At 41.5% G+C, this 24,794-nt stretch overlaps 1 protein-coding gene across 1 annotated transcript in view; it reads right to left on the reverse strand.

Moving 5' to 3' along the window:
- Positions 1-24,794, reverse strand: part of NOL4L (nucleolar protein 4 like) — a 1,816,355-nt gene that overhangs the window by 1,018,145 nt on the left and 773,416 nt on the right. The window contains exons 3-4 of the mRNA XM_044090353.1: positions 20,607-20,718; positions 20,043-20,152 (exon numbers count right to left, since the gene is read on the reverse strand). Of these exons, the coding sequence (XP_043946288.1) occupies positions 20,043-20,152; positions 20,607-20,718 (222 nt within the window). The remainder of the gene's footprint in view (positions 1-20,042; positions 20,153-20,606; positions 20,719-24,794) is intronic.

Consider the following 24,794-nt stretch of genomic DNA (forward strand, 5'->3'; position numbering starts at 1 on the left):
GGATTAGTAAGATCCTAATATATTTTCTGTTTTTTGAGTTCAGGTCTTGGCTGAAAAGGTGCAATAAACCAGCTCACTTACCCAGACAACGGACAGTAATAGATAAATAAAATATATTCATGGTTTTTGCCTTGAAGTCCTCTGCAAAATCTGTCAGCTGAGCTGTGTATATGTTTATGCTAAAAACCTACTGTACCTAGCTTAACTGCTTCACCAGCCTCACCATAGTATAGACTGAGGAAACGTGATACCTGCTTTCCAGGATGACTCCAAAAGCAGTTTCACAACCAATAGATGCTAGTGTGGGAACCCTTAAGATTCAAGGAGACACCCTTTAAGAAAAACAAATTAACAAGTTAAGATTTTCATACTTAAAGGGCTACATCAGACAACATTGCCTCTATAAATAGACTTGTGGCCAGCCTTTTTAATCCTCTAAACTTCCGATCACACATTTAGCAACAGTGGCTTAACCTGAAGGACTTGACTTGTGATGGTAAAACATCATACAGAAATGTGTAATGTGTCACATGCTTAGGCAACAGATAAATTCTTTCTCGGGACCAAATGTTACATATCTGGATGTCAAACAGGCTTGATGACAGCCTGGAATTATCCAAGGGGTTGGGGATAAAGGTCACTGACCAGTTCCTAAAGGTCCATTTTAGGTAAGTCTGCTTCCTTGATAGGCCATTTCTTAACTGTCTTCATTACTCAGTGGAACTTCCCAAATAAAAAGTTATCCAGGACTGATTGTAGAGAACCGAGATACATTGTCTGCATAAATTTATAACTCAAAGTCAAAGTAAACTTTATTGTCATTCAGAAATAGCACAAGTGCAAAAACTGAATAAAATTCTGTGTCTCTGGACTCAATGTGCAGACAACATGTAGACTATTTTCACAGACATTTGCAGATATAACACCTAGCTATTACATCATGGACATGCAGGTAGACAGACTAATACTGCACATAATTAGAAACACATTTTAACACTTTTCGCAGTGAACACTTACTTGCATGAGACATTAGCATTGCACAGGTACTTGGTTAAGACATTGCATTGATCCTTGCACATAAAGGGACATTTAAGTATTGCACTGTGAACATTAGAGTATTGCACTATGGTCCTTACAGTATTGCAGTATGGTTAATTTACAAATTCCTAACATGTATTGCACTGAAAGAAGAGACATTTTACTGCATTGTTACTGCTCTAGATGGCCTATAAGTTAACAGTCATGGTAAATATTGCACAAAGTATTAGATGAGACTGGTAACCAGGTTAATGCACAATATGAGACAAACTTCTGCAGTTTTTACTGACCCAGATGGCCATCATGGAGTGTAGTTGTTACTAGAGTTCCGCGGCCTGATGACATTAGGGAAGAAGCTGTTCCTGAATCTCGTAGTTCTACAATGTATGCTTCGGAAGCGCTTTCCGGATGATAGATGCAGAAACAGTCTGTAAGCAGGTTGAGTGTAGTCTTTAATTATTCCTCTGGCCTTGCTGAGACATCTGGACAAGTACAAGTCGTGGAGAGGTGATAAGGTGGTCTTGATGATCCTCTCAGCTGTCTTCAACACTCTCTGTAGGGATTTGTGCTCAGAGGTAGAGCAGCTTCCATACCATACTACGAGGTTGTTCATAAGGATGCTTTCTATTGTACCTCTGTAGAAGGTAGTGAGAATTGTTGATGGGAGATTCTCTCTCCTCAGCATTCTCAAAAAATCCAATCTCTGGTGTGCTTTCTTGACTCTGGCATTTGTATTTGTGTTCCAAGACAAGTCCTCATCGATGTGCACTCCCAGATACTTTGTGCTTCTCACTCTTTCCCCATTGGTGGGGGGAGAATGCTCCTTGTGATTTTTCCTGTCATCCACAATTACCTCTTTTGTCTTGTTTACATTTAGTGCTAAGTTATTATTTCCACACCAGGTAATGAGTTGTTCCACCTCATCTCTACAAGCTGTTTCATGGTCATTACTAATGAGGCCCACCACTGTTGTGTCATCAGCAAGCTTGATGCTGTGGTTTGCATTGTACCTGGCTGTACAATCATGTGTTAACAGGGTGAACAGCAAGGGACTTAGTACACATCCTTGTGGGACTCCATTGTTAAGACTGATGATATCTGAGGAGTTATTTCCTGTACACACTTTCTGAGGTCTGTCTGTGAGAAGGTCAAGAATCCAGTTATAAAGTGGAGTTTTGACGCCTAGTTGGAACAGCTTCGTTACCAGTTGAAGAGGGATCACTGTGTTAAAAGCAGTGCTGATGTTGATGAATAGTACCCTCGCATAGGTGTTTTTATTCTCAAGGTGTTCCAGGGATAGATGGAGTGCTAGAGAGATGGCATCTGTCGTACAGCGGTTTGCACTGTAAGCAAACTGCAGAGGGTCAAGATCAGCAGGCAGCCCAGATGTTATGGCATCCCTGATAAGCCTTTCAAAGCACTTCATCACTGTGGAGGTGAGGGCTACACGGCAGTAGTCATTTAGACAAGATGGTGGAGACTTTGTTGGTAATGGAATGACTGTCATGTCCTTGAAGCATTTCGGAACAATTTGCTGATTCAGAGAGTTATTGAAGATATCCGTGAGGACATTTGTTAATTGGACTGTGCAGTCCCTGAGCACTCGCCCTAGGATGTTGTCAAGCCTGACTCAGGGTCAGAGGTACAAAATGCATTGTGTATGGAAAGTGGAACCTCTCACAAATATCATTACTCCTTCCTTCCTTCCTTTAGAAGAAAATGCTAACACTTAATCCTTTTCCCCTTAGGTGTAAATGCAGTATTTAGAGAGACCACAGAGGTTCCTGACCAGGAAAATCCAGGGTCTGAAACACCTATTCTATACAGATAAGCTAAAAGGCCTGTCCCTCTGCTCAGTCTTGTACAGATTTCTCAGAGATGACCTGTGTCTAGCATATAAGGCCGTCTCAGGCTCAGCTTTGATGGAGTTGCTGCATATCCGTAAGTCAAACTCCACTCACACAACCCGCATGCAAGGTCTCAACCTGGTCTGTGACATCAATAGAACTTGCCGGCAGGATAGATTTGTGTCCCAATGACTCCCCCATCTATGAAATACACTTCCTCTCCATGTCAAGCAGAGTACCTCACTAGCCCTCTTTAAGAGGAACCTGGACGACTGGATGGGAAACAGAAAATACACCCCTGGGATCCCACCTGTGTCCCTGCTGGACAGGGAAAACAGGTGCTGATTTTGTGGGAACATGGGTGAAACTCTTGGCTAGGCTTATAAGGGCCTCCTGGCCAATAGCCTAGTACCATCCTATGACCCTATTAACCTAGACGAAGAAGCAGTTGTGGGAGCGTGACGAGACCATTGGTCCTTTCTAGCCCTATCCTCCTACTACAGTGCTGCAGACATGGGTCCATCTCTGGTAAGACTTCCAGCGGCAGTGAGGCTGGTGTCAGTACCAGATACCTCCAGTACTACAAGTAGGAAAACTATAGTCCAAAGCTTAGGCCTCAGTTATACTTGAATGATGCCAGGTAATGACATGAAAATATGGTCCAATGACAGGAATTTGTATTTCCTACGATGTTACCAGGAATCACCAGATGGATGAAATGGTCTAGGAATATCTTCACCAGCTGGTCCAGGACCATAAACTTTTCCATTTCAACATTTGGTTGAAGGCTGCCATAATGGTTAAGGTATTTACCTCACAGACACAACATACAGGGTTTGATTCTCATCTCTGAAGAGAAAACTGGTTGGTCTTAAAATGGCTTACAAGGGAAGCTAGCCTAGTACTTACCTATGAATGTCTGAACCTATGAACAATCTCATCCTCTGATGTTGGCGGCTCTGCCACGTACACTGATGACAGATGAACTTTAAAGATGGCAGCCTCTCCTAGAATGGGTGTGGCAAATGCCATGGGTAATGGTGCATCCAGGAAGGGTGACAGCTGAAGCAGTTGTGGTGGCAAAAACTGAATAAGGACTAAATGCACCTGTCCACATTTAACTCATTCACTCTGAGGTTTAATAATGCCTCACCCATTTCGAACACAAATTAAAAAAAAAAAAAAGAAAGAGACCATGGAAGGTTAACTCAAATCAGAAAATGGTAACATAGAATCATAGGAAGTTACTAGGCTAATGGTCATAGGGCCCTTACAAGTCTAGCCAAGTTCTACCCTTATTTCCATGATCAGCACCATTTGCCCCTGTCCAAGAGGGACACAGGTGGAACCCCCCCCCCCAGGGTGAATTTTCAGCTACCCATCCAATCGCCCAGATTGCGTTTGAAAAGGGCCAATGAGGTGCTCTGTTTGACATGAACTGGGAGTTTGTTCCAAAGGTGGTGTCCCTCCAGCAGGTTCTATTAATGTCACATACCAGGTTAAGGTCTTTAGAGTGAGTAATCCGTGTGCCATTTGACTTGTGGATATACAGTATTTCCAATAATGCATGGTCAAAGATTGCCTTATATTCAAAGTATAAATCACCTCTGAGTAGTCTTTATGAAACAGAATAAAGTGACAGTGATTTCAGATGACCCACATAGGAGAGATGCTGAAGACCTTGAATTTTCCTTGTGAGGAACCTTTGTGGTCTCTCTAGTTGCTGCAGGTGCTTGGAAAGGTACATACCAAAACAGGCATTGTACTCAATTATTGGCCTGATGAGGGAAGAGTACAGGGAGGTTATAACGTCTTTTTTTTTCTGGAGGCAATGTCCTTACTTATGAGATGAGCAATATAGAATGCACTTCTTACCATTGTGGAGACATGGTGATCAAAGGTAAGGTTGCTGTCAATCTGTGTGGCCAGGTCTCTCACGAGTGAATGCATACGTAGGGTGCTGTTACTGATGTTGTAGTTAGCAGGAACACCACACTTACCGAAAGGGATGATAATACATTTTTTTGCACTGCGTGTAAGGCCCTGACTTTGGCACCAATCATTTGTTTGTGTAAGACCCTCTTGTAGGCTGTTGACATAGTTGGGAGATTCTATGACCACTCCCAGTTTGCAGTCATCAGCAAACTTTGTTAGCCACAGACCTTTAGTTTTAGCTTGCACTTTGGAGAAATAGATTCCAAACAGCAGAGATCCCAGGACTGATCCCTGTGGAACATCACTGGTTACAGGTCTGCTGTTGGAGGTGGATTCACCTGTTTTGACTACAGTATATATGGGTAATATCAGTGAACCAGTTCGTGACCCATCTAATGATATATGGGTTGATAACTAGCTGGATGAGTTTGTCATTGATGCCTGAGTGGGGGATAGTGTCACAAGCCTTGGCTAAGTCTAGGTAGGCTGTATGCACAGATTTCCCCTTGTCCAGGGCCTTGGTGACTGTCTCAAAGAAGTCCCCCAGGTTTAACAGGCATGGTCCCCCTTTGACAAATCCAAACTGAGTAGGGTCAAGTGTCTGGAGATTACCTATATCTTTGTTGATAAGGTCCATGATGATTCATTTCATGGCCTTGCAAATAAGGCTAGTCAGGCTAATAGGTCTATGGGGTCAGTGAAAGCACCACCTTTGTGCAAGGAAATAAGGGTGTCTGTTTTCCATTCAGCTGGGATGAAGCTGTTGCTTAGACTATGATTGAAAACAGTACCCAGTAGTGTTACTAATTCTTGTTTCAGCCCATGTAGGGTGCAACCTGGGATGTTATCAGGTCCCATAGACGCTGTGTTTTTGGCCTTAGAGAGGGCGTTTGCGACCTGCTCTTTAGAGATACAAGGTAGAGGACAGGTGGTAGGGATGTCATGGGGTTTGTGTGGTGGGGCCTGGGGAGTGAAATTTTCACAGAACCTGTCAGCTAACAGGGTAGCTGTGTCTACAGGCCCAGTATATTTGGTATCATTAACTACCAGTTTGGCACCAATCTGGGACTTTCCTTTTAGGTTACAGATGCAACTATAGTATGCCTTGTGGTTGTCCTTTGTTAAGGAAGTTTGGACTCGTAGTTTGCTTTGAAGGACTTCACAAGAAGCCTTGTTTAGTTATTTAAGCTGAGGAGGGAGTGTTTCCAGTTTAGAAGGGCTCACTCCCTCTTACTCTTAGATAACAATTTCTTCCTCTTATTGTAAAGCCTGTTAATAGCAGTTGTCCACCAGGAAGGTTTGCTCTTCCTTGAGGAGCTTGTTTTGGTCCTATCAGGTATGGCCAAGTCTATGCAGTTATACAGGTGTTTGTATAAAGCTTTGGTGTAGAACTCAGCATAGGTGCAGTTCCATCTGAGGGGGGACGTGCAGTAAAGCTATTTATACCATCCCATAACAGGTTATAATCTGCTTTGGAGACTTTTTTAGTTTAGTTGCTGCTGGGGGATGGGGCCAGGTGTGACTGATTTGTGGTCATATCTCATTAAGGAAGACCTCACAGTGGGGGTGCTACAGTGGTCCCCCATATTGGTAAGCACCAGATCCAGGATGTTGGCACCCCTTGTGGGGGTGTCAACCAGCTGGTCCAGGGCATTGGAGTTAACAAAGTTGAGGAACCTCTGGGCAAATGAGTTAAGAGTGCAAGTAATTTACCCAGTCAATGGATGAGTGGTTAAAGTTGTCCAAAGCCATGGGGTTCAGATGTATCTTGATAGACTCAAGTAGATCCAAATAGGCAGAGTGGATGTACTGATTCATGCAGGGGTTCTCGTAGCTGGCAATGACTTGAATAGGTGTCCTACCAACAGTTAATTGTATCTGAAGTCTCTCCAGGGAAACTGTTTAACCAATCTGGAGGTGTATTTATCTTTAATGAACATCAATATACTGCCTCCTTTAGATTTTGAGCCTTCAGCCTGTGGTCTGAACATGTGGAAGGAGGCATAGCCCGGTATGGTGGGGTGCTCTCCACAGCCTCAGGTCTCTGTGACTGCACAATTGTCTATGTCTTCCAAGGTGAGGACTGCTTCCAGTGAGTGCAGTTTCATGTTAAGACTCCTAGTGTTTAGCAGCATAACCTTGAGGTTGTTTTTAGATAGTTTGTACATCGGGAATTTTGCCCTTGAGACACTGCCTAAAAAAGGAACTATGGGGGTTGCAAGAGCCTTAGCCTTGAATGCCCCAAGATGGTACCAGTCATAGTTCTGATAACAAGATTAAAGATTGGCCTTTAGATTTATCAACGGAAGATACACCATTCTTCTCTGCCTGATGCTTCTCACAAATTTTTACTACAATTTGACTGCAACTCTGCTTCTTTCCTGGTTAAGGAAGAGATTGTTATGATGTTGCGGTTTCTCAATCCATACCTCTAAAAATATGCTTCTACAAAGATCAGGCTTTTCAAGTGTCAAGATTAATTTTCTTACTTGCTTGGCAATGTGTGTGGCAAACTGTTATTATTCCAAATAATGGAAATTGATGACCACAGGTGCACATATTCAGTACGATGGGGAGATGATACAGAAGATGAAGAAGATAATCCATCTATCCAAAAATAACATTCTAGATGAAAAAATAAAGCTGGCAAAATAAATCTAATTACATCGCTTCTACATCACTTCCTCTTATGAGGTGGAAAATAATCAGGGAGATGTAGAGGCACCACATGTTTTACATATCGATATGACAGCTGCAGTGACATAAGTGGGTGGAAGACTTGCAGTCAGTTGCCCCATCATGATCACACTGAAATCTTCCCAGTTGAAACTAGCTGACCAAAGTGAATTTTGATAAAGAAAGGGCTTCTCTTTCCACAAAGTTTGCTGATATTGGAGGTTTTATTTTAAACAGAAGGGTGCAAGGGCTTTCCATCTGCTGGGAGGATATGGAGGAATTTACTCCACATAAAACAGTTTATTTTTTTTTTATAACTGAGTTTTATTAAAGGCCTCTACTCTTTGTATCAGTCAATGTCTGTTCAAACCACATCTCTGGTGCTTAAGTCAGGATCAAGTCCCATATTAGGAGTCTGCTGCAAGCACAGCCCAAAGTAAGATGGTAACATTTCAGTGACATTCATATCAGAGTGAATGAGATGTATACATGGTATGGGGAGCTTCCTCATCTTACAAACTGGAATTACCAAAGCCATGGTACGGTGAAGGTAATGAGAAAAGTGTCTGTTATCTGAGACAGTTTACTGTAGTCCCCCCCCCCCCCCCCGATCCCAGCTAAGGCTAGCATTTGGTAAATACATGGTAATAAGTCATCCACCATTGGAGGTCAGTACAATACAAAGAAGCAAGGATGAAGCTAGCACCATGTATAAAAAAAAAACAGGACTCAGCATTCAGTAAAACTGTACTGAAAGACATTCTAGGACAAACATAAAACATCCTCTTGGGAAAGCCTGTGGATGAAACCAGTCACTGTTTTAACACTTGGCACAACACAATTATTAAAATTTGTTTTAGCACAGTTTCAAGGAGTGATGGAGTTTGCACTGAATGTGCAGTGATAAAGAAAATGTAAAGGACTAGGCATGAAACCAACCGTGACCCATGAGAAAAAGGAAGGAAAAAGGACTAGGCGTGAAACCAACCGTGACCCATGAGAAAAAGGAAGGAAAAAGGACTAGGCGTGAAACCAACCGTGTCCCATGAGAAAAAGGAAGGAAAAAGGACTAGGCGTGAAACCAACCGTGACCCATGAGAAAAAGAAAGGAAAAAGGACTAGGCGTGAAACCAACCGTGACCCATGAGAAAAAGAAAGGAAAAAGGACTAGGCGTGAAACCAACCATGACCCATGAGAAAAAGGAAGGAAAAAGGACTAGGCGTGAAACCAACCGTCACCCATGAGAAAAAGGAAGGAAAAAGGACTAAGCGTGAAACCAACCGTGACCCATGAGAAAAAGGAAGGAAAAAGGACTAGGCGTGAAACCAACCGTGACCCATGAGAAAAAGGAAGGAAAAAGGACTAGGCGTGAAACCAACCGTGACCCATGAGAAAAAGGAAGGAAAAAGGACTAGGCGTAAAACCAACCGTGACCCATGAGAAAAAGGAAGGAAAAAGGACTAGGCGTGAAACCAACCGTGACCCATGAGAAAAAGGAAGGAAAAAGGACTAGGCGTGAAACCAACCGTGACCCATGAGAAAAAGGAAGGAAAAAGGACTAGGCGTGAAACCAACCGTGACCCATGAGAAAAAGGAAGGAAAAAGGACTAGGCATGAAACCAACCGTGACCCATGAAAAAAAGGAAGGAAAAAGGACTAGGCGTGAAACCAACCATGACCCATGAGAAAAAGGAAGGAAAAAGGACTAGGCGTGAAACCAACCGTGACCCATGAGAAAAAGGAAGGAAAAAGGACTAGGCGTGAAACCAACCGTGACCCATGAGAAAAAGGAAGGAAAAAGGACTAGGCATGAAACCAACCGTGACCCATGAGAAAAAGGAAGGAACAGTTCTGCAGTTATGACATTTCATGGAGTACAAGCAGGCATTCTGTGATTTCAGGAAGTAAAACCAGTTCCCTTGCTTCCAAAGCTGACTGAGTACCATATGGGATAACAGCCCAAAAGTGCTAAGTATGAAGACACTGCAATCCTCCAAATCTCAGACAGACAAGATTGCTTTTACTACATGAAGGAATAAAAATGACAGTTAAAACTGCTGCTTCTCTGAGTTTGACTTGCTTGTCTTAGAAAGGATTACATGTCTGTTTGGCATGCACTATTGAAATGAAATGGGGAGGTCAAAGGAAACATATCAGGTACCATGATTAATTATAAGGTCCATGATTAATTATAAGGTTTATCTTTTTTTTTTTAACATTAAACATCTTTATGCATCAGGTTAGGTACTTTACAAAAAAAACCCTGAATACCATGCATTTATGGGTGTGCAAAACAATATAAATGTCTAAAACAGCACATGCAAATATGGAAATGAAAGAGTTAAATAACCTTATATTAAAAAGCTGGTTACTTTTCAACAGTCCAGTCAGCGGCTGATGTAAGAATCAGGTCTTGCTATACAAGATAATGAAAGTCTACTGTAAGTGCTAGAAATTAAAAAAGGGCGGTGGTGGACTGGAGTGTGGTTGGTGTGTGGAAGCAGCTTGTTATTTATGATCATGCGTTACAATGAATTGTGCTGTACGCCTCAGTGCTGCGTATTACATTGTAAAAGATGTGGACTAAACCACCAGTTAAAAGGAAAAAACACAGCTTAGAATATAATCCATAGGGCTGAGTTAACAACCTTCACAGTCTTAAGATGAGATCTGTGGGCCAAACACTCAGTTGTAGTTGCAGAATCACAGAAAACTCACAATGGCTCAGGTCTGTCCCCCCATACCACATAGAAATACATGTGTAGTTTGTGGATGGTTCACGATGTGAATACAAGATAGGCACGGGTCAAAGGCAAATCAGGAGCAGAATGTGTTCTGACTTGTACTGTTTATTTACATACCTGAAAAAAAGCTGTACCTAACTGTGTGGTACACACAAAGTATGCATCATAGACTTTCAATGTAGTTGCTGCCAATGTGAATAGATTAATTTAAGAAACCAAATAAAGCAAAATGTAGTGATCTCTGTCACTTGCAGCTCTACGAACAGAAGACAGTCACCTATGACCTTCCCATAATACTAGCACTGCCCTTCTAACCTATATAGATTCTGTCAATGAAGCTAGAGATAATGGCAAACTAGTCTCTTCCTTATTTCTAGACTTGTCTAATGCCTTCAACACAGTTTGCCACAGCAAATTCTACTTCAAATGTCCTCATTAGGTCTGCCTCAGCCCACCCATCTGTGGTTCAAAAGCTACCTGTCCAATAGGTATCAGTCAGTAAAATGGCAATCTACGCTCTTTCCTTACCTATCAGTCACCACCGGTGTACCACAAGGTTCTGTCCTTGGCCACCTCCTTTTTAACACTTTCACCAACACCCTCTATACATCCTTACAACATGCTACCCCTAGTAAAACACATAGATGACTTCACTATCGTTTGCACATCTGACAACATGGTACACCTCCAAAAAATACTCAGGAAGATTTAACAGCCACTGAAACATGACTTCATAACTCACAACTCCTGCTTAACCCAAAAAAGACCAAACTACTCCTTTTTTCCCCAAATCCTTCTCTCATGAAAAAAAAACAAAATTTAAAGTTCTCTCTAAATATACCATAAGACTGTTTTTCCCTCACTTCATATTGCAGTTCCTTTTTGTATTAGACTAACTTACCTTTAATTTCTCTATAAACTGTCTAAATATAAACAATTGTCATATAACATGTATCGAGTCTTAATAAATGTTTTTATATTGTTTAATTTGGCATCATTATTTAAACAGCAGATGTTTTTCTTTTATTTCTGAGGATTTTAAAATTATTGTTCTTAAAATGGTTGTAATAATTTGGTGGAAGTTTTCTCCCCAGGCCTCCGCTGAAAATGGGCTTCTACCCAGTCAGACTTTCCCAGTAATCAAACGTCAATAAATAAATAAATAAATAACTAGATAGATAAATGACAGGCTCAAATTTGTTACAATGCCTTTCCAATAGATATAGCCTCCTTAAACTTGCAAATTTGCCTGTCTGCCCCAGAGCATCTTCAGGGGGGTACCTGCATGAGGAATGACTTTTACACTCATCCTTTTTTTCAAGCAGCCCAGAAAAATTCAACTACTTTGAAAGGGGTATAGCATGAAGTGCCACAGGGTTAGGGCAGTGAGGGAGAGGAAAGTTGTCACTTGTGAACATTCATCAGATCTGAGAAAATGTCAAGCAAGGACTTCTGGATGGAGAATCAACTTACCGGATCATCTTTTCTTCTTTACTTTAGTTCAGTACAAAATAAAAAAGGTAATCTCCTGTGGGCCAAAGTCACATTTTGCTGTGCCTGACTTAAACGGCATGTCCATTTCCAAGGTACCCACTTCCCAACCCCCATATGAACCAAATTACCTTCCTAAAAGGAAATAAAATAATAAGAAAGGGGAACATTAATTGTATTATAACCACCCAAACAACATTCCCTAAACTTGTAACTGTATGTAAAATCATGAAAACCTCCAGAATGCGGTTGAACTAAAGGGAAGGTGGAACGTGGATATCAGGTAAATAATGGACATACACCAAACACTGCTCCTGACACCAGATACTGCTCCTGACACCAGACACAGCACCTGACACCAGACACTACTCCTGACACCAGACATGGCCCCTGACACCAGACAAGGCTCCTGACACCAGAAACGGCTCCTGACACCAGACTGCTCCTAACACCAGACATGGCTCCTGACACCAGACACCAGACACTGCTCCTGACACTAGACATGGCTCCTGACATCACACATGGCCCCTGACACAAGACATGGTTCCTGACACCAGACACTGTTCCTGACACCAGACATGGCTCCTGACTCCAGACACTACTCCTGACACCAGACATGGCTCCTGACACCAGACACTGCTCCTGACATTAGACACTGCTCCTGACACCAGACACTGCTCCTGACACTGGACACTGCTCCTGACACCAGACACTGCTCCTGATACCATGCATGGCCCCTGACATCAGACATGGCTCCTGACACCAGACATGGTGCCTGACACACGGCTCCTGAAGATCTTCTGATGCATAACTGCATACTAGAACTATAACTGGACTGCTGGACTGCATCCAGACATGCCTCTCAACTGTCCAGACTTTTGCTTCAGATTTTTGGTCTGCTTATCATAAAATTTTCTGGCAAACCATTAAGGACTGAAGTCACTAAATAATGGCATACATTTGAGTTTCAGACTTCAGATCCTTTGGAAAATGCATGCTAATGTATTACATGCTATTTTAGCAAGTTTATAAATTTATAAGACCAGTATTTAAAATGTGTCCCTATTTCTGGGCCTTTCTCACCCTATTATTTGTGACTTTGTCCAGATTTTTTGCACAAATGTTTGAGAGGTCTTAATCCAGCCAATGCGATGGACTTCCCAAGCAGTTTACCAAAGTTTCTTTGGCAGTAGGCATGCACATCGAAAGAAATGCTCATGGCATGGTGATACACAGGGCAACTATATAAAAGATAGTCCCATTCCATGTAAGTAGAAGCATCTGCGTCATGAATGTCTATTACTGAAGCATTTCTGAAGTGAGTACTAGAGACAGACACTTATCTGTACTAGGGACAGACACTCATCTGGATCAGTGAGTGAGTAAAATTTAACAGATTTACACACAGGATGTAATACATTTTGGTAAATAATTCAATATGGCTGGTCAAACATTTGGAAAATTTCTGTTTTTCATTGGCCATCCGTAGCCCACCCATACTAAAGTGGCACCGTATCCATTCTGCAGTTCTGTATCGTGACTCATTAATCTTGAATTGCCAGTGAACGCCAAGGCTACTATATGACATCTTTTCTTCCTAGTCTCGTTTTCTGTAACACTGGGAAGCAAATTCGTTTTGGATTGCTGCCCTGAAGCTTTTATGTTCAAAGGCCGGTTTACTTAAATTTAACTGAAAAAATGGCATCTGAGGCATGGAGGGATGTAACCCTAGCTATGTTCTAGGTGACCCAGGATTCAATGCTGATTAGAGAGATGAAGAAGCCTGTCAGGGAGACAAAGGAATAATAAAGCACACGCTGTTCACCTTTCCCACACAGGAGGAACGGGGTATGTTTCCATGGATACTCACTTTGCCAAACACTCCTTGTGAAGTCTGGAGATGAATGGAGGCATCTGCCTTCAAGGGGGCGGTACTGCTATAGGAGTAATGTCACCTGCAGAACCCCCTGCATGCCCACTCCTTGGGACCTTACTGGCATGCAGAGGGGAGGGCCAGGGCATCACTGCCCCTCATGGTTGTCAGGATAACAAAAATGCTGCAGTCATGCATTCGCATGGGTGGATGGGGGATGAACAGTTGATAAAAGATAACAGCCACTTTGGGGGCTTGATAGCTACCTGCAGACATTGAATTAAAAAGAAAATAAAAAGAAAAGAAAATCGACAACAGAACTGAAATTAAAATGCACATTTTTAGTGATGCGATATATTCTCTGCATCCCATTCCTTATTGTAAAGAGCTCTGGCATCACTGCATTTCAGGGAAAATTAGGCTTTCCGTGTAAGCAGTAACTTCCTTCACAGACTGAAATTTGATCAGCTGTGCAAACCCTACTCTGTCTACAACTAATTATTAATCAAGTGGGTTATTTCCAATTACATGGACTAGTTTATAGAAACCTCTATGTCTTCCATGAGAAAAAAATACGAATCACAAAAGACACTTGCTTCAGTTTGCAAAGCCATGTTACACCATAACTTATGTTTCTCTTCATTTACTTTTGCATTTGCTAATTGATGAGCTGTGTTACAATTCCTTTTCAGCAAAAAAACAAGGCCATTAATGCAGACTGTGTAGAAAATATATACTGTTTAAGGTAATAGAAAGTGTACAGAAGTCAATATAACAAATGCCAAATGCAGGGCTGTAGGATTCTTTACAGCAAAAATGTACACATGCACAATATTTAAAGTTTACATACTGTCTGTCTGTACTGCAACACCAAGGGATGGGCACTATCCATACCTCTCAACATCTTACAGTAAGAAATATGGACAAAGCCATAAATAATGGAGGGACAAAGGTCCAAAAATAGGGACATTTTTAAAAAACTGCTCTTACAAACTTAGAAAGTTAATAGAATAACAAGCTTTGCATTACCATGAGTTTTTTGAAGAGTATGGAGTCTAAAAGTCAAATGTCTGTCATTATTTTCTGACTTAAATCCTCAATGATTTGCCAATAATTTGCTAGAAAAAACAAGCTGGACAGTCGAGAGGTATGGCGCTATCCACTCCATGGGATCTAAACCTGCCTATGCTCAGGGAACAATGCAGGTACAGCTTAGTGCAGCTTTTTTTCCTGAGCACAACATGTGTGTAATCTGTGATAATGATTTAAAACCACAGTGGACTGCATTTTAAGTTACATTCTGTAAAAGCAGTGAAAGGCTATTCAACCAAACAAATAAATTAGATATGGTGGTCCAAACAGAACTGTGGGAAACAAAGAGCTGCTTGGTAGATTTAATAAATGCAATGCTAAAATGTCCCCTCTGAGAGCAGAAAAAGTTGTGGTAAAGTTTAAGTTGAAGAAAAACACTAACTGTTGAAAATGACCAAATACAAACAACATGATGTTACAGAAAATATGGAATTGTTGAAGTAAAATGTAGATTTGGGTATTAACAACAAAAAATGTGGATCCCTGCAAGTTATAGAAAAGCACAGAGGTCAAATGGAATTTTGAATGAACAAGAAACCACGTCTCAATTCAACCAATTTTGTACAAGAGCTCATAGGTTCACAGCTAATTAGTAAGCTAGCTGCCTTAAAGGGCCATTCTAACCCCAGCCAGTTTCCCTCCCAAAGGAGAGACTCAAACACTGTACCTTCGGTTTGTGAGTCATACACCTTAACCGTTATACCAAACCTCCAAAAATGTTTGGGTAGGAATGCCTGACATAGCAGTGGACTCACATCTTGGTGTAAAATTGTCTGCAGACTAATAGCTGAATGAACAGACACACACACTCAAATTGATGGCTGTGAGACTAGAACCCCTACCTATCTAGTTACATAAGCTGCAGAACACAGTACTTAATGCTACTGCCACTACACAAGTGTATAAGGGATAACCTGGTTGGGAAGCAAAGCCTCCACACTCCTATGCCATAAGCTCTAACCGTTATACCACTGCCATTGGTTATAACTAACTCCACAGTCACTACAACCTGAAGGTAAAGTGAAGTTCTCCTCTCACTTACCCCAGAAGAATGCTATTTGATAAGCTGGCCAAAAGCTGTTATTTTAACAAAGAAGTTAGCCTACTGCTGAAAAAAATTATAAGAAGTAGGGTAAGATGTGGCAGTGGAAATGTAAAATTATTCAAGTAAAGCAGCCTTCAGATGTGAGTATGAATAGGATTGGTCATCCAAGAATATAAGGGGTGGCAGCCAACAAAAGTAAAGTTTAAGAAAAAAACTTGGTAATGGAGTGCTGCATGAATGGGGAAGAATAAGAGTTAAAAAGAAGGTGAGGTGGTGAGTGAATAAAGTTTATGATGTAGCAGCTCTAAAAGAGTAGACAGTGATAAAGACAGAAGAGGGGCAGGCAGGAAGGTGAAGGGCTGGACACTACTGGAAGTGAATAGAAATGGGAAGTTAGAAATATTATTGTAAGGTTAAGTAGTCAGTAATGGAGGATGAGGAAGGTAGAGTATGACAAACTGGATGGCTGGAGAAATACTGTGTCACCAGCATGAAGTCATCACAAAATATGTTATTTACAGTCGGACAGGGTAGGGGACAGGACTGTGCAGTGGTGCAGCAGTAGCATTGTTGTCTCACAGCAAGAGGTTCTCCAGTTCGATTCTGGGTGCTTTCTGTGTGGAGTCTGCATGTCCTACCTGCGTTTGTGTGGGTCTTCTCTGGGGGCTCTGGTTTCCTCCCACGTTACAAAGACATGCATCTGGAGCATTTCTCCCTGGGCCTCTGCTGAAAATTGGCTTTATGCCAAGTCGGACATTCCCGGTAAACAAATGTTAAATAAATAAAACAGTCAAAGGAGCAGTTACATTGTGCTGCTTTGAAGAGTATATTATATAAAAAGGCTTATATAAATTATTTACTATTATGTTTCAAATACTGGAAATTTTTTTGACACAGAGGTGGCTTGAGTGGCTAGACTAGGCCAAATGCATTGTTTGCCTGTGAAAGGTTATAAAAATGTGAACCCACCAAAAGAAGTGTACGAGCAGGGGGGGGCTGTGGGCAGTGACCAGCATCTGACATAAGTTTTCTATTCTCTGCACATGGTTACTGTTAATCAGATATTTTGGGGCATTATTTCACTGATTCTACTAGAATGACACACATCATGTGATCATTTTCCTACAAAGTGCTATATGCATGCCAGCATTGCTCCTACTAGCCCAAGTTACTGATTCCACATACATTTATCCGTAATACTCAATATTAAATTGCCAGCTTAATGAAAAATAATGACATGATGCAATCTTTCCAAAAACTGATTCTCTGTTTTAAAAACGCAAGACCTCACTATTAAATTGTGGGTGTAAGGCATAGAAAACTAAAGTAGCTAAGGTAAGCTATGTATCATCTATCATAACCCCAAATCTTTGAAAACATCTCAAGTAGCATGTAATGTTTTCTGAAATCTCCCCATATGACAGTGTTCATAGACGCAGCATTAAAGTCAGTCATCACTGGAAGGTTGTCCCTCCTGGGGCTATCTTACTGTTAGAATTAACAACGTAATGACCAAAATATCTGAAGAGAAGTTATTGCAGAAGGAACAAACAATGGACAGAAGTTGTCATCTCAAAAGGGAAATACCTGTCTCTACTGGCAAGTAAGGATGGTGGCTATCACGATTAATGATTCTGTGAAGATACAGCATTTAGAAAACAGAGTGTGCCCAAGTGTGCTGGAGTATGAATGCATGAATCCTGGAAGTCTGCCATAAACTGTCGATATTTAGAAACTATTTTGGGGCCCCTACACTCTGCTACTCATATTCACTGTCATGCCCATTAGCCTATTTGTTCCCCTCTCCCCTTCCCCCCAAAGATATGTACGAATCCTGCAATAATCCTACACTCAAGGAAAGAATTACCACAATGATTTGCTGCCATCAGAATGCCTTTAAAAATGGCTGACAGCTGGGAGATGGGCATCACATATGTGGATAGGGGTGGGGATTGTAGGATGTATGGGGAAGGGGAAATCATAACTGGGGCTGAGCAAGTCTAACATCACAGGCACGATCATTATGCTGGCTTTCTCATGCCTTGTCTGCTATTGAACAAAGAGCCTGAAAACAAACCCTAGCCTCCATTGGGATGTGCTCTGATTGCAAATAGACTTCCAGTTCCTCCACCCCCCCCCCCCCCCCAAAGGATGAGCTGGACAAGTTTATGTAAGTTGTTCTTTCACATTCCTAAGATACAGCTGATGGCTAAACTTGGGTCATCTGGATAACAGTCAGCACGCCATCCTTCTGTGGCATAGAGTGAGGAGCATTAACAATTTAAACTTTTGAATGTGATAAACTTATTGAATGTGGTCCAAAATGGCCTGAGTTCTCATGTTACTTTATGAACCAAAGCCTCCCCTTATCTTGGAAGGGGGGGGGGGGGCAGTCAAAAAAATGGAAAAGAAGCCCCACATATCTTAGGAGTGTAGAACATGTCTTTCAGACTGCCCGAAATCCAGCCAGAATTACAGAAGATCAGAAATTAGGACAAACCTCAGGATAGGCAAGCAGTAAAAGAATTCAGATGATAGTCCTAGGATGTACCATTGCTGAAGAACAAGGTTTTGAAGAAATGGTCCTTCGAGCAAAGACAAAGAAGGAAGGTCATATTCTCATCAGTTTGTCTATCTCCTTTTGTTAGTGACCTTGGAATCATTCAAACTCTCTTTCTGGATGGGTAAATATTTTGATACACCTGGAAATAGTCCGATTCTCTCCAACTCTGTTTTGTTGTCTCTTTTGGTCAGTGATCGCTTTGTACTGTTTCCAGAAACGGAGTTCTGAAATGCATTAACTTAAAAATTCCTGTTGAAATAACTTTCACCAGCAAGCTTGAAATTCAAAGCCAAGAATGGCAACTAAGTACACTGGTACAATCTATTATATAAGAAAATATTTCAGTATAGCCTTCGATTATATTTATTACTTCCTGTATGAATTTCCTTTTATATCAAAATCCAGAAGGAATCTAAGAGCTGTGCTGCTTCTGCATCTGTTTCTTGCTCCATTAATGTTAAGAGCGAGAGATGCTGTGATTTATTGTTATGTGTCCCAATATGAAGACAGAGAAAATCCTCTCTGGCTTTTTGTACAGGAAAAGTTCTTTTATGTGTTGAGGCTTTAGTGATTTGTTGTTGGACAAACTTGTCCCATGAGGTGAATGTTGGGTAATGACAACACCACTGTCTCCATTAGAGGATACATATGTTCTGTCTCTCCTGGAGGCCACAAGTGGGAGTGGCTCAAGGGCCTGAGATGTTTTCAAGGATGATTTAATCAATAGCAGCAAAGGGTGGAAAGCATTAATGGACTGTGGAAGTATCAGGTATTCGGCCATCTACTGCGGACTCTTTTCAAACATTCTGTCCTGAAACCACGTAACTTCTACACCCTTTCAGATTAAGTTAGTGAAGGTAGGACTTTCTGTCTGGGACGGAAGTTACCGTGTTCAGGAAAAAATCCAGAAGAACAGGATGAATCAGAGGAGAAAGAACATATGAGGGCCGAATGAACATTATCCTTCACCACCTCTCACTTATCCCATTGCGACTTAGAGAACCCCATAGTCTGATAGCCTGTACATGCATATTTATTGAACAAAGGCATTTACAGTGAATTTTGTTCTACTCATTTGGGGTAAATAATGTTGGATGGGTTGGGGTCTGTTACAATGGTTTGTATTGTGTTTAGTTTTACACTTGCTTACAATAAATAAAGTTTAACTGGGTTGCACTACAGAGAGTTTGAGAGACAGTCAAGGTTTAGAATAAAGTAAGGTGGGCTGAGTTAGGGTACGCTGGCCAGGTTAAACTGGAATTAACTGAGTTGAGCTAAACTGGTTTTAGTTGATTAGATTATAATAGTGTACATTGGGACACATTATGGGGCTGATTTAGATCATAATGGGCTCCAGATTAAGATCATAAAGTAGTGGAAAACAATTTTCGTTATAATCTCTTACTAATTAAAATAAGCGAAAGAGAAAGTATCCTAATACTGGAGATGCTGAGTATCACAATACAGCAGACAGTGATTTCATGAAGATTTAGGCTTGTGATATTTAAAAAAAAAATTACAAATATCCCTGCAAACTATTGTTTTGATAGTAAAACTGAACAAGAGTTTAACATCAGACTTGTATAAAACTATACTTTACATGCAAACAGAACAGTTTTATGAGATTGCATAAAGACCCTCAAAAAACTTGTGCATTTGAGAATGCAAGGACAAGAAATGCACATTCTACAGGGAGATGGCGGGTATTCTAGAAAGCATAACAAAATGGTAGCTTACTGGGTCTTGTGAGTTCAGGAACTGCAGCTTCATCTGTTTCAGGTAAGTTGCTGTAAGCGGCATGTTGTAATCAATCACTCCAGACACCAGCGTGGAAGGCCTTTCATTCTCTGTAAAATGAACGAAAGACAATATTTCACTTTTCAAATACATGACAAAACGCTAAGAAAATGATTATTTAGACATCTGATTTTTATGTACAGACTATTCAAGTTTTTGTTTACTTGCTTAATCTAACCTCTGTCTTCAGTATGCCGAAGGAAGTTCTCTTTTCTCTCTATTATTTGTATAATGGCTGTCATTTTCTTTGGCTTCCAAATTAACCATCACCTGCAGCATGCACAAGTTCTATGAAACATAGAAGAAATTTGTTCTGTGGGACTTTCAGTTCTATCTGTTCTCTGTATGTTACAGTGAAGGACAGTTGTGCTAATACAAAAGGCCCTTTATCTTTCTCTAACAGAGAAAGTATCTCATTTTTTCCATAAAGTTTCCACTTATAAAAGTACGGCCATAAATATAATGTAACCAGATTAAATGTAATGGAAGGTCTACCAAGTTTACCTTTGGTGTCTGCTCCATTTGGGTTGATATGCATTCTCTTCTGGCATTCAGTGCAGCTCATGAGAAACCTAGTTACTGCCTCCCGAGGCAGGAAAGCATAGGTCTCAGCAATCTGTAATGAAAGAAGAATGTAATGAAATTTGTTTTAAAACACAGAAGGCAAGCAGAAAGCAACTGCAGGAAACATGAATTAAGTAAAGCAATTGCTCTGGCAATGTAATGCCAGCTCATATCCTATTTGTTTCAATTCTCAGAAAGATATAACTCCTCTGCAATGTCAGTCCATTTGTTTTGGGGCAACCCACAACCAAAACAAGAAAAAAATATATAATTGTATAAGGCACTCACCATAACAATAGATATTTTTGTTTGGGGGGGGGGGGCAGTTGACAGGATGGGCTTCTACTTACTAAGCTCCGGTTTCTCATGAAAAAATGCCATTAGCCTAGTGGGACCAACCTGGCCATCAAAGTGCAAATTACATAAATAAATAAAATGTCACTTGGTATCAGGCTTGCTTTTAAAGCTATCAGTGTTACTGCTCTTAAACTGCTTAATACTAGGCTTACATCAGGACATCAGCTGGACTTGCTCCTACTCCATATACATAAATAGGGCTATTTCCAAAAAATGTATTAAATGTAATAATTTTGCCGTGCAACAGCACATTAAATACTGAACACAGTAAGCACAGCGGCTGCGATTCAGGAAGAGAAGCATTGAATGGTAAGTTCTAACATGATTGGCCAACCACACATAGATACCCTTTCTGTTTCAGAAACAGGCTTACTGCAACCAGTGTGTTTTACATGCTTTGGTAGTACAGAGAATCACTCTGGTGGGCTGTCTTAGGCCATAGTAATTAGCCTTGTATTCTTAACTCCAAATGTCTGTGGGAAGGGATTTACGTCACTTGGTTGTGTAAATTAGTATGACCAACCATGTTAATTAACAAGGCCAAAAATACAGTACTCCCCCATTATTTCAAGAGAGATCAGATGTGATGTATATGTTGGGAAGTACAGCGGTCAGTAGTGATGGGGATGGTGTTTGAGTGTGTATGTGTGTGTGTGTGGGAATGAGTGTGTATCTGTTCAAAGGCATATGAATGGTGTCTGCAAAGTGTGTGTGTGTGTGTGTCTGTGTGTGTGTGCACGTGTGTACGTGTGTGTGTGTGTGTGTGTGTGTGTGTGTGTAGATGAATGTGTAAGTGTCCGTGAGTGTGATCGAGTGAGGATGTGTCTGTCTCATACGCAGTGAGTGTGTGTGTGTGTGTGTGTTTGTGTGTGTATAAATGAATAGGCAAGTGTCAGGGAGTGTGATGGAGTGAGCGTGTGTGAGTGTGTGTGTGTGTGTGTGTGTGTCTCATGCACAGTGAGCATGTGTGTGTGTGTGTGTGTGTGTGTGTGTGTGTGTGTGTGTGTGTGTGTGTGTGTGTGTGTGTGTGTGTGTGTGTGTGTGTGTGTGTGTGTCTGTTCAAAGGCATATGATTGGTGTCGGATAACTGTGTGTGTGTGTGTATGTGTGCGTGTGTGCGTGTGTGCACGTGTGTGTGTGTGTGTGTGTGTGTGTGTGTGTGTGTGTGTGTGTGTGTGTGTGTGTAGATGAATGTGCAAGTGCCCGTGAGTGTGATCAAGTGAGGGTGTGTGTCTCATGCACAGTGAGCATGTGTGTGTGTGTGTGTGTGTGTGTGTGTGTGTGTGTGTGTGTGTGTGTGTGTGTGTGTGTGTGTATAGATGGATGGGTAAGTGTCCATGAGTGTGATCGAGTGAGGGTGTGTGTCTGTGTCTGTGTGTGTGTGTGTGTGTATAGATGGATGGGTAAGTGTCCATGAGTGTGATCGAGTGAGGGTGTGTGTCTGTGTGTGTGTGTGTGTGTGTGTGATTCATGCACAGTGAGCATGTGCGCACGTGTGTGTGTGCGTGCGCGTGCACGTGTGTGTATAGATGAATGAGTAAGAGTCCATGAGTGTGATCGAGTGAGGGTGCATGTGTCTGTCTCATGCACAGTGAGCATATGTATTTGTGTGTGTGTGTGTGTTTGTGTGTGTGTGTGTGTGTGTGTGTTTCATGCACAGTGAGCATGTGCGCACGCGTGTGTGTTTCATGCACAGTGAGCATGTGTGCTCGTGTGTGTGTGTGTGTGTGTGTGTGTGTGTGTGTGTGTGCGCGTGCACGCGTGTGTATAGATGAATGGGTAAGAGTCCATGAGTGTGATCGAGTGAGGGTGCATGTGTGTGTCTCATGCACAGTGAGCATATGTATTTGTGTGTGTGTGTGTGTATGTATAGATGAATGGGTAAGAGTAAAGGAGTGTGATCGAATGAGGGTGCGTGTGTGTGTGTCTCATGCACATGCACAGTGAGCATATGTGTTTGTGTGTGTGTGGATGTCTGGGAGTGTCTAAGAATGTCTGCATTTCTGTGGATAGCGAATGACAGGGTGCCAGTGCACTGCGATGTATGTGCTGCCAGTGGTAATTACTGCTGAAAAGTGCAGCACTACTGCTAATTACGCCTGACTGACAGGGTGCCAGTGCACTGCTATGTATGTGCTGCCAGTGGTAATTACTGCTGAAAAGTGCAGCACTACTGCTAATTACGCCTGACTGACAGGTATGCAGATTATCAGATAATGAGGTCTTCCTTATCATGCTAAACTTACACAATTGTGCAAACTATACCTTGAGGTAGCTGCCATTTATATACACAAAAAGGATTCTTTCTGAATCCCTAGGTGTGTCAATTTGAAAATAAAATTATAGGCAAAACTGCACACATATGACTACTGCTTGAAGTAAAGGAGTTAAACCACATTATGAGACCTACAGCCAAAATACAAAGTCTAAATGAATTAAAACACTTTACCTAATACAAACAAGTAATGCAGAGTAATGCCAACAATCAGCCTCAGTGATCTATTGGCTATTTGTTCCCTTCTGGGATACAGGTATGATAGCCAAACATAAGGTCATCATCCAGGAGTCCACCTGGCCTTTTTCTATTATGCCTTACCAAACACTTCCCTTACACATAGTGCCTAAGATGGGCATGAAATGGCCTTACAGTGTACCTATCCACATCTCCATGTGAGACTCAACCAAAAACCTGTCCCTTCCTCATGCACACTTTCCAACAGCATACCCTAGTGACTCTGTTCTCCAGTAGAGCTTCAGCTACAGAGGTTTGCCCAGACAAGCACTACATCCTAATCCAGCCGTCTGGGATGGGTAATCTGACAGATCCCCCTCAATCCCACACCCCTATCTCAGTCCCCCAGTGCCCAAGCCACTAATAGAACTAAGGTGGTCAGTCATGGCTTCAGCTCTCTGTGCCATGCAGAGAAGGACTGTGCCCTTTTTAAAAAATAAAACAGTAAACTAAATTGCAGGCATGAACACTGGCAAAGAAAAAGACTCAAATGACATCAGTCTTTGTACAGTTTATAATGTATACTGTATGCACAATTAAATAAAACAATATAAAACAATGTATCTTACATGTAAGACTAGTGCAGTGTGCAGCAGTAACAAGTCATTGACTTTGAAGCATATTTGTGCACTTGGACACAATAAAAAAAACAAATACAGGCTAGAGCTCACATTCTATTATTTCAACTAGAGATCTAAAGACAGAGATGAGAATTCTAAGGTCATGATCGAATCTTTTCCTACGCTAAAATCGTACTTATATTTTCCTAAATTCAACTTCATGTTATAGACCTATATAAAATAATAGTAATTATATAAAACTGGTTTGCAAACTAGACCTTGGGTGACACCTGGTGGGAGCATTAGGTGTTGCTCCCATGGAGCATGAGTCTGTGAGGATTGTGCTGCATGTGCACGCTTGTAAATCAAGAAAGCATGAAGAGGCATGCTCCCTGCAGCCAGCAGCAAGGAAGTAGAGCTCAGTAAGCTACAACAAGTAGGGATGCTCCAATGGGAGAAGGCAGGCCACCCCACTGGACAGACAGCTGACCCAGCCCCTATCACTTGATTGCCACCTCTTAGGACAAATGGACTAATAAGGCACATCTGGTAGGAACAAATAGGTCTTGCCTAGCTTGGGATGGTTGGCTCTTGCCTCCTTCTGATGGAATGAATGGGCTAGTTAGGTGAAGGTAAAGAAGCCATCAAGCAAGTCCAGTAGGGGAATTTAAAACAGCCATTTTCATTAAATCCCATTTC

The sequence above is a fragment of the Protopterus annectens genome, chromosome 12.part0, assembly GCF_019279795.1.
Source record: "Protopterus annectens isolate FY-2018-M chromosome 12.part0, PAN1.0, whole genome shotgun sequence".
NCBI classification, from domain to species: Eukaryota; Metazoa; Chordata; order Ceratodontiformes; family Protopteridae; genus Protopterus; species Protopterus annectens.